General features: G+C 39.3%; 1 protein-coding gene across 1 annotated transcript in view; it reads right to left on the minus strand.

Annotated features, from left to right (window-relative positions):
* The window catches only part of LOC149088444 (uncharacterized), a 145,343-nt gene that overhangs the window by 14,161 nt on the left and 116,968 nt on the right, over window positions 1-14,214 (minus strand). Inside the window, exons 10-11 of the mRNA XM_089247534.1 lie at window positions 4,442-4,729; window positions 1,602-1,667 (exon numbers count right to left, since the gene is read on the minus strand). Of these exons, the coding sequence (XP_089103660.1) occupies window positions 1,602-1,667; window positions 4,442-4,729 (354 nt within the window). The remainder of the gene's footprint in view (window positions 1-1,601; window positions 1,668-4,441; window positions 4,730-14,214) is intronic.

Here is a 14,214-nt window from a genome sequence, read left to right on the forward strand (position 1 = left end):
TCAAAGTTCGAATTCACCATATGTCTAACTCAAAACAATCCTTTAAGCCAAGACTTAACTCTTTGAAGTAAAAGAAAAATCTACAGGAGAAATAGCAACTCACACATTTGTGCATGGTGGGTCTGAAAGGGGTAAGCAACACGATGCAGCCACGAATAAGTGACTGCGTCGAAGTTAATAAATAGGACACGAACTGCGCATTTATGTAAGTTTCGTGCGTGCATTTATTCAAGTGATGCAATCTATCTTCTAAAGACGAAACTAAGAATGAATGAATATTCTTATGATTGGAATATAAATGTTGTAAAGTCGATTATACTCACTGCACAGAGATCCGTCCAAACTCGACACCTACCTTTAAAAGTTTTACATGCAGTTTTTATTGGTGCTTTGTAACATGAGGTGGATCTGTGGTTCTGCCGCCTGTGGGCTACACGAATTCTGCCGCCCTTTTTCATTCTAGTCTATTTTTTTACCGCCCATTGCTCGAATTCGTCACCCTGTGCCATTGCCAACTTGACCTCTCTCCCCCTGTAAGCACACCTATGCCTTTAAGTCACCCTTTTGGTGAATATGGACGAGGTGCATATATATCTGCTTAGTAGTAATAGTAGTCGTCACCCTTTTGGTGGCGCATTTACTCAAACATTATCCAGGCCACTCGTTTAGTCATTCACATGCTTGAACGCGTTTTATTTAGGCGATTCTTTTGGCCGCTCACTAACCTGGTACCTTGCTCTTTAGGGGGGCACTCCCATGCTCATACACCCTCTAAGTCACTCACCGACATGGTCAATCGCTTTATACGTCACTCTTTTGATCGTTCACATCCTTGCGTAAGTAAGCTCTAGGCCACACTTTTGATCATTTGCATGCTTGTTCACGCTCTAAACCACTTTTTTGTTCACTCACGTGCTTTCACTTGCTTTCTGGGCAAACACAGATTTCGGAAGGGCTCTACAGACATTTTTTCGCCTTTCTCCCATTGAACCAATTCTGTCGGCAACTCATTTCTCAAAGTTTCCGCTATTTTGGATTTGACGTCCTGTGCTATAGTCCGCTAAGCCCCATCCCCCCCCCGTAAATACGCCACTGTTCGTATCGAATATAGTACATTCAAACATCCGTATAAAATGCACGTCTATTCAACGGAGAGATGTCTTGATCCATATTCGTTCCAATAAGAACTAATTTACCTCTGGAAAAAAAAAAGATTCCTCAGTTTAAGAGACATTTGATCTGATGCGCGTCCCTTATCGAGAGGTATCATCACTGTATATGCGTTTTACCCTACTTATTGTTGAACTCATGTGAAGAATTTATTAATGATTAAGCTTACGTTATTTTCTTTTTCCTTGCAAGAATAATTATTACAAATGAGTTATTTCCAATCTGTACAGGAAATGATAACTGAAATTTTCTGAAAAGCTCCGATTTGTGTAGATATTTTCAATTGCCGATTCAAGTCGTAATTTCATTCTCACTCATAGCAGGTTAAAGAGGCTTCTTGTTATGATACACTCTTATGGAGAAAATTCATTAAAATATCCACAACAAAAATTACACACAAAAGAATAAGAGGAAAGAAGAACGATACTCACGTTGTCCATAAACTTCATAAGTCGGTTCAGCGGTCGGTAGAGGCGTCGGGATGCTCGGATCAGTTTCTGATGGAAAATAACAAGACGAAAAATGAATCTAATGACTTATTACGTACCTAGATGATGGGGGAAAATGAGTGGAAATCATCAAAAAGAGGGAAATGGGCATTTTATGAGAACTTGGAAATTACCGTAATTAGTTGACAAGTCATCGTAAAACGTTTGTTAATTGAAAAAAAAAACTAATGACAGGTGGAGGATAATTACTTGCCATCCATTGACAACTATGAAATGGAAAAACTTTTATTGTCGTTCTCTTCGTGTTCGATTCTTAAAAGAGTCCAAGAATCGAAAAAATTCTAATTTCGAGTCTAAAACTCGAAAATAATTTTCCAGAATTTTCATAAGTGGAATGAATTAATTGATGAAAACAGTACAAATGGATGAACTTTCAGATTTTAAAAACACGACACGAGTTATTATAAACTTTTTTAAATCCACATTGCCTTTCAAGATTTTGTTAACTGAAATATTGGCAATTTGCTAGTTGCTCAAGTTTGGCGGCTTGGCAATTTATAGAGGTCTAGTTTTAACGAGTACCGGACATTTTATTCCTGTCTCTAATTTTCTCAGATTTTGAGGTTTACAGCGGACGTACATAGTGTCCCACAATCGACTAACGGTTTTCAAAATGGGATAGCAATAAAACGGCGACAAATATTAAAACAATTCTTGCGAAATATAAATGTGAGAAGTCGGAAATAATTTCAACTACGTCATTCATGTTGCAAGGGATTGTATAGGCATTAAATTAAGATAAAAATTAACTTTTTAAATAGACGCGCTCTGCCCAAAAATCCAATTAGAGAGAAAGTTGTTGCCCTGTCTCTCCTGATGCCAACGAAAAAACTTCCATGTTTCCACGTGTAATATTCTCAGAGATATCTGAATTGAAAAATCTTGGGAAAGAAGCGTTGTTCGTTCATTTTTGGTGCTTTTGTTCCTCAATTTTCCTCTTCGATTTCTTAATTTGAATATCTCGGCGAATATTGCACTTAGAAACGTGGAAATGTTTTTTGTTTACATCAGGAGAGACAGGACAACAACTCCCTAATTGGGTTTTCAGGCAAAGGGTGTCCATATAAAAAGTTAATTGTTTTTATTTCAATAGCTACTACTACTTTACCAGACATACACCTAGTCCATATTCCTCTGCGGAACTTGCAACGAATTGGTACATGTGTGTGTATGTATAGTGAACATTCCGTGAAGTTCGTTTCCGTGTATTTTTTATTATGTGTAGTGCTGCCATCTGCAATCAATTTCTTTAAACTACGAGTTTTTCTCAACTCATAGTCAGTGAAGTGTAATGAATGGATAATTATACCGTTGTAGGCCTGTTGCTCTATATGCGGCGAGATCGGCTCGCATTCGCACCTCGAAGTTGGGAACCGCAGGAAATATACTTCAGCCCACCACCACTGGCGTGAGGGTGGGGTTTGAACCCTGGTCATCGCGATGCGAGTCCGTCACTATGACCACTCGACCACTACAGCGGCTATTTTAATAACTACACAACCCCTTGCAACATGAATAACGTAGCTGAAATCCGTGACTTGGCACATTTATATTTCGCAAGAATGAGTTTAATATCTGTCACCGTCTTCTTGATATTCCCGTCTTCGAAAACCGTCAATCGATTGTGGATGCGTAAAAAACAAAAAAACCTCAATGAAAGCGTTGATGGAAGAAGTCATTTCGCGAAATTAATGAGGTAAAAAATGCAGATATAATGAGAAAAGACTTTATAATTATGGGAAGAATTAATTTCAGAATTAGTGAAAAAAAATTATTTAACTATTCATGTGTAAACTCTTAACCAATAAAAAGTATTTCCAAAATTATTGAAAGAAATATTTCCAGAATGGACATTTCCCATCTGCGTTCATATTTAGCTGGAGATTCTCTCCGGTTTTATGAAACGCTATTTTTTTGTGTGTCAGGTAATATGGAGTACTATAAGTATCATCTTAGTTGAGCTAGTTTAGGGAGATAAAAGAGTAAAAGTCCAGAAATAACTTGTGTATCCGGTTCTTTGTGCGGTTTCACCTTGACTGGTTTTGGGCAGAAAAGGAAGATTGCATTTGTGGCTGTTGTAAAAGACCATGACACCACCACATAGGTCTTGAAACGTTTACTAGTCGCGAACACTGCATGCACCATCGTCACAAGAAGAGTACCCTTACTGCGAGTTTGACGTACGTATGCATGAAAAATCGCGATGATTTTAATCCTACTCTTGAATGTGATTCGTGCAAGATACTTAATTGGGACTTTGATCGAGTGCTCGCGAGCATGAAATCGGATACGAGCATCGAGCATTCTGGGTGCTTCAGAGACCGCAGCAAATTGAAGATGCCTGATCTACAACAAGGGTGACCAATCTTTAGGAGAATGCGGGTCACTTCATTGATTTGAATACTTGTCGCGGGCCACTTAAGTGATCTCTAAATATGTGTGTGGATCAATCATTTCTGTGATCTCGAAATGTGTCTCGTGGGCTAGAATTAAATGCTCTAGAGCTGGTCCGCGGGCCACTCAAGTCATGTGGAAGCGTGAGACGGGCCACTTAAGTAATCAGGAAATGTGACGCAAACAATTTGAATGATATAGAAATTGTGCTACTGGGAACTTGAGCTTTATAGAACTGTGCCCCGTATTACTCTAGTGAAGTGGAACTGCACCGCGGGCCGCTTAAACACTCTATACCGGTTTATGTGCAGCGGACCACTCAAGTGAATCTGGAACTGTGATAGATGTAGAAGAAGAAACAAACTCACCGAACACGTTGAAAACTCCTTGGGTCTTCCCGCGGTCGTTCTTGCTGACGCACTTGTAGTGGCCGTAGTCGGTGTGTTCGACATGCGTTATGTTGAGTGTCATGGTGGTCGTGTATCCGGACTCTTTCTGGTTCATCTTGTACTTCCAGGAAGGGTCCACCATGCGATTGTCCTCGTGCAGCCAGAAGTTGACGCCCTGCGGGTGGGAGTCGATGATGCATTCGAGCAACGCGTAACTTCCATTGACAGTGCCGATGTTCTGGTTGCGGATTTTTATCAATGGTGGAACTGTGGAAAGGGAGCAAAGAACAATAAGAAACACACACACGCATACAACGCAAACTCTATTGTAGGAATGCTGGGCAATCAGCTGAATAAAAGTCATGTACGATTCGCTTTCACGGTGATATTGGTGTGTTGAAAATGAAAGTGGCGTAAGCCAAGATTAGGTTGATTTTGTACTTAGCCGCATAAAATAGCCTACAGATGACAATACTGTAATTTTCCTGACACTATAACTACTAGTAATCTCAAATGCGAATTTCTTTCTCCTGAAAAACTAGCACTACATTCTCAACCCCCCCCCCCCCCATTATCAATTAAACTGTTCAATGAATGGGCTCGGTCAGTTTTGTTATATAATTATAAGGAGAGCGGGAGATTTTTAATGCGTTAATAATGATTTTACTTTTACTGTTAAGGATGAAGAATGAGGCACATCGCTATGGTCCAGTTTCCGAACATTCTGGAATAGCTCTTTTTTTGTGATAGGCATTTAAATCGTATTTCGCTTTCAGGAATTCCGAATAATTTCGTGAATATAGAATATGTTGACACAAAATACTGGAACCCGAATCTATATATCATCTAGATATCTCAGAAATCGGCTCGAAAGAAAAACTGGTTACTTACAGAATGAGCAAGTTGGGAACGAAGAACGAAACTGACTGAACGAAACTTTGATTCGCTGACCAATAAATCACACTATGCCTGACGATGCTGTATGCTGATTCAGTTAAGATGCTGCTACCAATATGATATTCCAGAAGAAACAAACTTTAAAAAAAGAAATATACAGTCGGATTCCGATATAACGATTAAAAAACCTCGAAATAACGACCAGTGGCCAATCCGTGTGCACCAATACCATTAAGCGTCGTGCTGTCCGCATGTTTAGATTCCAGTAAAAAATAATGTTATTTCGAGTTAATGATCTGCATTGGCGTACGCAAAGGTATGGGGGGGGGGGTGTTCTAAATTCCCAAGCCGAGATTATAGTGTTTATTTTTGCAGAAAAAAACGTAAAACCCCACCCATAAGAAGAAAGAATAAGCATTTCGAAACCCTCCCCTCGAGAAAATTCTCCGTACACTTATGGTGCTCTGTATAGACAAGAAAGAATATGGCGGGTCATCTGAAGAGAAAACTTTTTTTTATTTAGCGAAGAAAATCTAGACTTTGATAAAAATATTGGACGTATCAAACAAACTTCTACCAAGCAATTTCTTATGCATTCTGACTTTATTCTTAAGTTTATTATTATTGTTCGATTGTTGTAACAGCAACAACCCCCGCAAAGTAGCTTTGCGGAAAGTAGCTTTTGAAATTTGCCGTTTTGCTTCTGATCAATTTGTACCCGATTTAACGAATAAAGAGGTCGGTTTCCTACGATTCGTTAAATCGGGGTTAGACTGTATTATCAATTTTTTTCTTGTATTTATGTGAAATATTCTCAAGAATTGAATGTTGATTGTAATCATAAATTTTGATAGCCGAACATTGCGCAACTACAAAGCACACTTATGTCGTAAGAATGTCCCAGAGAAAACAGAGTTTATAGATATCTATACTAAAAAAAAGTAAGCCGAGGAATTCGGGATGGCATACAAAGGAATGAGTCGGTGAGTTTCTTCTAAAAACAGAATCGAACGAGCCACCAGCAAAGAAATAAGATGAATTGAGAAAAATATACGCGAGTAATGGGCTATGCATAGCCAGAGGCACATTTATTGTTTTGTCGCATGCGGGCTGCACGAATTTCACCGCTCTTCTCCCACTCTAGTTCAATTTTCTTGACTACACTTTACTCGAATTCGCCACCATGTGCTATATATAACCCACTTGCCCCCCCCCCCCCCACTCCCGCAAGCACACACCTGTGTCTCTAAATCGATCTTTTGGACATTCACATGCTCAAACACTTTCTAAGTCACTCTTTTAGTCATTGACATGCTTACACATTGTTTTGGCTATACACATGCTTGCACACTGTTTTGGTCATACACATGCTTGCACACTGTTTTGGTCTCACACGAATGTTGCACACTGCTTTGATCATACACATGCTTGCACTCTGTTTTGGTCTCATACGAATGTTGCACACTGTTTTTAATCAATCACAAGCTTGCACGTGCTCTAGGTAACTATATAGTCATTCACATCTTCCACAATATCTGACCTGTTCCCTCACTCTGGAGGTACATTTTTTGCTCATGAACGTGCTTGCAAACTCTCTGGGTGATTTAATCTTTTGGTCGCTCACTGACATGGTTCTTTGCTTTATAGGTCACTCTTTTAATCATTTATACGTTTATCCACATGCTTTATGCCGTTCTCTTAGTCATTCACATGAATGTACGCACTCTAGATCACTCTTTTTTTCTCTTCACATGCTTTCACACTCTCTATATACTATAATACACTTCTATTTGGCGAATTCTGAAATCGATATAACAACCTCCTATTCAACGAATTTTATGATTACGACCCGATATAATGATCTCTCATTTAAGAAATTTTATGATCGCACCCAGATATAATGAACTCTTATTTCCCAAATTTTAGGATCATCCCCCGGTAGAACAATATCTCCTATTTCTCATAATGAGAGATTTGATCAAATTTACTAGGCGCGCTTTTTGGTATCATGCATAATCACCAGTAAAAGTGATAATTGTTTCAAGCGCTTATCAAATTTACCAACGAAACTTGGGTATTATGCATAATCACAGGTTAAAGTGATAAATTTATCAAACATACCGAGACGATCGATCATTACGCATCACAACCGGTTAATACACATAGTAACCGATTCATCACATTCACCGTAACATATCGATGTTATAAATCAAGAAAGTTACAGCTAACAGTTAAATCCTTAAAAACGCATCGCAAAAATGTATAAACAGATAATTTCATGGTGCTCATTCTTTAGGTTCCGTTGCATCTAATGAGCATGCAAGTGGCATAAATTTTAAAATGATTTAATTCCGTTTATTATTATTATTATTTTCCCTCTCAAGTCTCATTAAGAGGTTCTCATTAGCGTTGGGGTACGAATTAGAAAACACTGAAGAAAGGATCTTTTCGCGAAGGAAGTTCCACGTGCTTCACTCGTATACATTCCGCATATTTCCCAATGTAATGTGTGCGTTTGAAAGTGCGCAAACATGCTCGAAATATATGTGTTCTTTGTTTGCCCTCATATGGGAGAATTTAATCTCTTAGAACGAGAGTTTTCTGTCGACGAGAGGAAAAGAAGCTCTAAAAGGGGGAGAGGAAAAACTTTTCTCCCAAGACGGAAGAAGTTTTTCTTTTTGCGAGGAAAGAAGCGCTTCTCTCTACTTTTATTTCATTAGCTGAAGGTTTGTGCGCTTTCTTCCATCGTCGAAGTTTTTCGGCCAGACTCAAAACATCGAGAACATTTTCTAAAAGGACCTTCTGCAAACACTCGCTCCTTTCTCTGGGAGGGAAAAATTGTTGGATTAAAAGAAAAGTCTGCAAACACAGTTTACGTCAAAATATTGTTTCTTGGCTCTTCTAGGACGGTGAACATTTTTTTTTTCTGCTTTTCGTTTTCTTATACGAAAGTGTTGTTTGTTGTCGCGTCCCGTTCCTTATTGTCTGTTGTTTTTTTTGTTAGGATTAGAGCTTGTGTGCTCAAGAGCTTATCAGCGTCGTCTCTGTTCAAGTTTCAAGTTTACTCGAAAAATTGGTGTAGTGTATAGTATAGAATGATGACGCAATCACAATTATTCATTGTTTTTCGATATTCTTTTCGACCTCCTTGAAACATTATAGGATTCTTGGGAGAGAACTACCGACAAGATATTTGTGATCGATACGCAAAGTGGATGAAAAGTCCATGACGAATTTTAAAAATTAATAATAAGAAAAAAGACATAAAAAAGTGGTTTCGCCAAAAAAAAAACCCACTTCTTATGACGTGGAGTTTTTTTGAAAAATTTAAAAATGGTTAAAAAATTCAATCGCAGATGGCGCGTTATTCAAGTAAAACTCAGCGAGAGGAAAAAAAAAGCGATAGAAATTGTGTAGCGAGATGAGCAACAGATATGAACGGCATTCGTAAATTTCATAGCTGTTTTCTAGCAGTTTTGCATTCTGGCACGCTTGTTTCTCGGCAGCTAGTTGCTGTGCAAAATAGAATGCAAACTGAAAATACTGTCTTCCAGAAATGGCAGCCACGCTAGCTGTTGAAGAAAAAGTTCTGGTCTTTTGATAATTTTTGTCGCACCACGGTCATTTTCTGCCCCCCGAGGGCTAACTAGACCGATACCTACAATTTATTGTCGATTCCAAACGGCAGCCATTTTTTTATACCCACCGTGAGGTTGAGACACTAACCCCTCAGTGTGGGACTCCCTGCGGTAGGTGTCAAACATCATTGTAGATGTGGTCATGTCGCCGTTTCTGTTGTACCCGTTCTGTTGTGTCAGTAAAGTACCTGTCAAGGACGAACTGCGTATCAAACTCGCGACACCTTTAACATTCCTTTGACACTTAGGCGAGTATCTCATCGACCTGGGCTACCGCTACCAAAAAGTTCTGTTATTACAGTTAAAAGAAATGTACGCTCGAGTAAACTGAGTATCGTTTAGATTTCGTCTGAGCTGTAAAGGGTTCTTAATAGAATACTAACTCTGCGTCTCAGAAACATAGACTTACATGCAGTTTTTATCAGTATTTTTTTTAGTTAGTATTCTAGGGTTAATGTTTTAATATGGTGGTTTTTATTTAATGCAAACGCGTAAAAAATAGTCGTTAATTAGTCACATTTTGTAATTGTCAAGTTTCTTTGCAGTACAGTGTCACCTGTGAGTGATGTGTCGAACTATTTTTTAATTCATCCAAAAAATGAAAAAAACAAAACAACTCATTGGCGTTTGCATGTCAATTGGTTGATTCCTCAAATTTTCAAAATGTGCCATGGGGCCATTCAAGTATTACGTAAGCAGATTTTCAGCCATTTTTGACCCCCCTCCCCCCCTGCCGGCAAAAGTCAGCAAAACACTGACACCGCCCCCCTTCCCCCTCTGTGAGCAAAATTTCGTCAGCAGCTTAGAATATTTCATATACAAATACAAATACGACGCCACAACAGGCAAATTGCCCAACGAGGTGGCTGACTTAAGAACATCATGGATCCCCGAGCCACTTTTTGGAGGCCCTACCTACTACTGCTACACCACACATGCACCCCCCCCCCACCCCAACGAATCGGTACATGCGGGAATGTACGTGTACGTGTAGTGCAACCTGACGTAAAGTTTGTTTCTGTGTAATGCTTGTTATTTGTAGTGCTGTCATCTGCCCCCAGTTTTTCTAACTATGAGTGAAGTGTTATGGTTGAATGATTTACCGTTGTAGGACTGTTGCTCTCTGTGGCGAGACTTTTTAACGGGGAGATCGGCTCGCATTTGCGCCTTGAAGTTGGGAACCACAGAAAACCAACTTCATCCGACCACTACTGTGGGGTTCGAACCCGGATCCTCGCATCACGAGTCCGGCACTATAACCACTCGACCACCACAGCGGTAATATATATACACAGCGCCTCCACTGTGACGGGAGACTGAGCCTCCGTTCACAGTGCTGGGCAGTTTTGTTTCAATTCCCTTTTACAGAATACGCAGTATACACACACAGAAAACACAAAGCCTGCACTGCGACGGGGAAAAAAAAACAATCCTTGCCGGGATTCGAACCCAGGACCTTTGGATTAGAAGTCCAAAGATATCTTCAAAAAGGGGTGGTTGATGACGTAAGCAACCTTCAAACCACCCTCCCCCCCTTGTCATCAAAAGCCAGCAAATCCGAAACCCCTCCTCGATGCTGACGTAATATTTGAATGACCCCCATGGACTTTTCACTCACCGAATGTAACAGATTAAAATCGTTTTAAACTGTTTTTTTTTTCACAATTTCCATCAGGTTTAACGAACAACAAATTTTAAATCAAAGTCTTCATATTCATCAAAATCCACGCAGGTCTAAAATATTTCTAAAAGAATATCGAGATATTACACATCAACGCCTTAACAAATTCGTTTTTTTTGCTATATTGTGTCGAAAAATAAGTACATTTTCTATAAACAATTTTATATTCAAATCGATTACATGAATTCAAGTCAAATTGTTACGAGCATTGTATTTATCAAGTTACGCTAATTTTTAATTACAGAGAAAAAAAATGTTATTTTTACTTAACGTTGGCTTTTTTCCGAACAACCAGCTGAACTGGAAAGAACACTTTACAGAAATGGACGACAGAAAAGGTCATGCATTTTTTTAATACTTACATTCTTATTTTCATTTCGAAACTCAACTAATATATGTTAAATTTTAAAACATGGAGATATAAGCAAAGTCCTGTATCACAATTGGAACGAAAATATCTGGCTGACAACTTTATCGGGACAAAAAACTTTACTGGACAACTAGAGCCATCAATTAGGAACACAGAAAACTAAGTTAAAAAGCCAGGCAAAACGAGAGGATTAGGGTAGAAAAACATGCTTCCCTCCATTTTTCTAATCATCCAAATAAGTTTACATAAGAACAATGCTAGGTATTCCTTTATAACGAAATTTCGTTTTAACGAAGTGATTCCTCCGGTCTCTTGGCGTTCGTTATAACGGCATTCGACTATAGTCGTAAATTTCTGTAAATTGTGTTGTGCTGAAACATTCTTAACACTAGCAGGTATCCACGTGCTATGCGTTGTCTTTGAGTGGTTTGCTCATATTTTCCATCAATTCGCACAGATATCTCGAAATAGTTCATTTTGAGCCAAGAAATGCGTACTTGACGAATGTCTAACTTGGGTGGATTGAATCGCAATCAACTAGACTTGCTTTACGCCTCTAGGAATTAGTATGACAGAAGGCTGGCGTAGCGCCGCGATCGCAACTGTATTGTGCGGGGGCAGAAACGTATGAGAAAACATAAGTTCAACGTATTTATTTATTGCCCCATGGTCAAAGCGAGTAAGGATATATAGACGTATTTTTACACTCTTATGACAATCAGGTCACTCTCATGAGCTCTAGTCGAAATGTCGACGTTGTTTACCTTGATTTCCAGAAGGCATTCGATCGGGTCCAACATGGCAAACTCTTGAAGCGTTTACACGAGATTGGAATTGGGGGCAACTTGTTGAATTGGATAGAATCGTGGTTAAGAGATAGGTCGCAACGAGTTATGGTGAACGGGGAATTCTCTGGTTGGACAGACGTCACAAGTGGAGTTCCTCAGGGAAGTGTTCTTGGCCCCATACTTTTTTCACTTTTTATCGACAAACTCGATCAGGGTATCGATGGGATTACCAGCAAATTTGCAGATGATGTGAAGCTAATGGGGGTAATCGGGAATGAAAGCGATAGGGAGTTGCTTCAGACCAACTTAAACAGGATTGCAGCATGGGCAAATGAATGGAGCATGACGTTTAGCGTAGATAAGTGCATGGTCGCTCATTTTGGTTTGAACAACCCCCGGTTCTCTTACGAGTTGAATGGTGTCACTATCCCGGATGCAACTAGAGTCACCGATTTGGGAATTCTCATTGACGAGCGACTTAGGTTTTCTGAACATTGTTCAGCGGTGGTCAAAAAATAGAATAGAATGCTTGGTCTCATTTTCAAAAAGGTCACTCCGCGTTCTCCTAAAGTCATTCTTCCGCTTTTTCGAGGCTTAGTTCGTCCTGGACTGGAGTATGCTGTAAGGTTTAGGAGACCATACCTACAGAGGGACATAGACTTGGTTGAAGGGGTGCAGAGAAGAGCTACGCGTGTCCTTATTGGCACACAGGGCTTGAGATATGAAGAGAGACTTCATTTTTTTGAATATGGTTACATTGGATGAACGCAGGTGTCGAGGAGATATGATCGAAGTGTTTAAAATTTTCAATCTGATGGATAGGATGGACCACGAACTTTTAGTACACCGCCAATCGACTGCTTTTACAAGGGGACACCAGTATCGATTGGTGAGGGACAATGCAAGGCTATGGTGTCGCAGGGAGTTTTTCTCTAATAGGGTTGTTAATAAATGGAATAGCTTACCCCCGGAGGTAGTAAATAGTAACACAATTGACACGTTTAAAAAGAAATACGATAAACATGTTGGGGTAAATCGAGAAGCTATCCATTCTTAGAATAAGACAACCATAAGTATTCTTTATGGGCGTTGTACAATATTTTATCATGTGTATATATTGTTTATAATTTGTGTTAATTGCATTTTTAACTGGGTTGCTGTATTTTTGAAATATATGACAACCATATTTTTATGGACATCTTTTTATCAGCCACCTCGTTGGGCATTTTGTCTGTTGTGGCGTTGTATTTGTATTTGTATAGGGGTTTCCAAGCAAAAATGAAGCAAGACAAAGCACGTTGAAACAGTTGAGTTTTTTTCCTAGACGATACCCGTGAAATTCCAATAACCAGACAGGAATCCACGGTTTATCCGGATTTTGAACCCCTATACCTGAGAGAAACGGAAAGTCAATCCACGAAAAAAGTTGCGTGAAAGCGAGGAGAAGGTTTATCAGATTATATGTTACATCGTATATTGCGGGCAGTCTGTCCGGAATCTGAGTGCAACTCATCAGTTGATGAGAGAACGGGGCTCATGGCTCATGGGATTCTTATTTCCTGTTTATCCAGGACTGCAGCTTGGAAAATTGTACTAATAACAGCGTTTTTCTCTACCTTTTCTCTCTTTTTTTCGTTTGGTTCCCTTGAGGTCAATCGCTTTCGTACGTGTCATGCTAAAGCGAGCAGAGCATCAACATTTCCGGAGCTAATTTGGTCCGAACGTGACCGGTTGTTGTTTTCGTCCACTACTGTGACACGTTTTGCTTGTGAGATAAAAGGCTTCACCCTCGAACAAAGTTAATCAATGAAAGAGTAACTCTCTCTCTCTCTGTTCTGCATATCCCGGATAAAGAAAACAGCGAAATTTCCCGGTACATCACGTTTCCTCTAGAATCCGGAAATCCATTTACTATCTTTTTTTTTCCTTTTTCCCTTTGATTTAAATGCAAAGCATGTTGGATTGAATTTCTTTATCAAAGTTCGGTCAGAATAACTAAGCTTCACAAAAGTCCGATAAAAGATCGATCTTATTCCAGAGTCTTACGTATGCGTATCCACCATAATAGTGTCACGGAAATGTTTGGTCGTTGAGAATATCGACCTATAACATTATAACTTCAAGTTTTAAGATTCTGTGCTGCACTCGTAGATTCGACCACATACCCGATTCATTCAAGCTTCCACCAATAGCCAAAATTATAATTTTACAAGAAAAGACAATTTTTATCTCGCCCATAAGAATGCTTAAAATAACAAAAGGTAGTTCAACGTTTTCACAGCTGGTAAAACTCAAATATCACTTGAACTTAGGCTGAACACTTATTACTGATCCGTCGCATTTGTATCTGAGAGACACGTGCACGTTACAGTCGTAAA

This window comes from Pholcus phalangioides, unplaced genomic scaffold (genome assembly GCF_987345545.1).
Source record: "Pholcus phalangioides strain wild (caught in Gottingen) unplaced genomic scaffold, Ppha-v1.0 ptg000003l_1, whole genome shotgun sequence".
NCBI lineage: Eukaryota > Metazoa > Arthropoda > Arachnida > Araneae > Pholcidae > Pholcus > Pholcus phalangioides.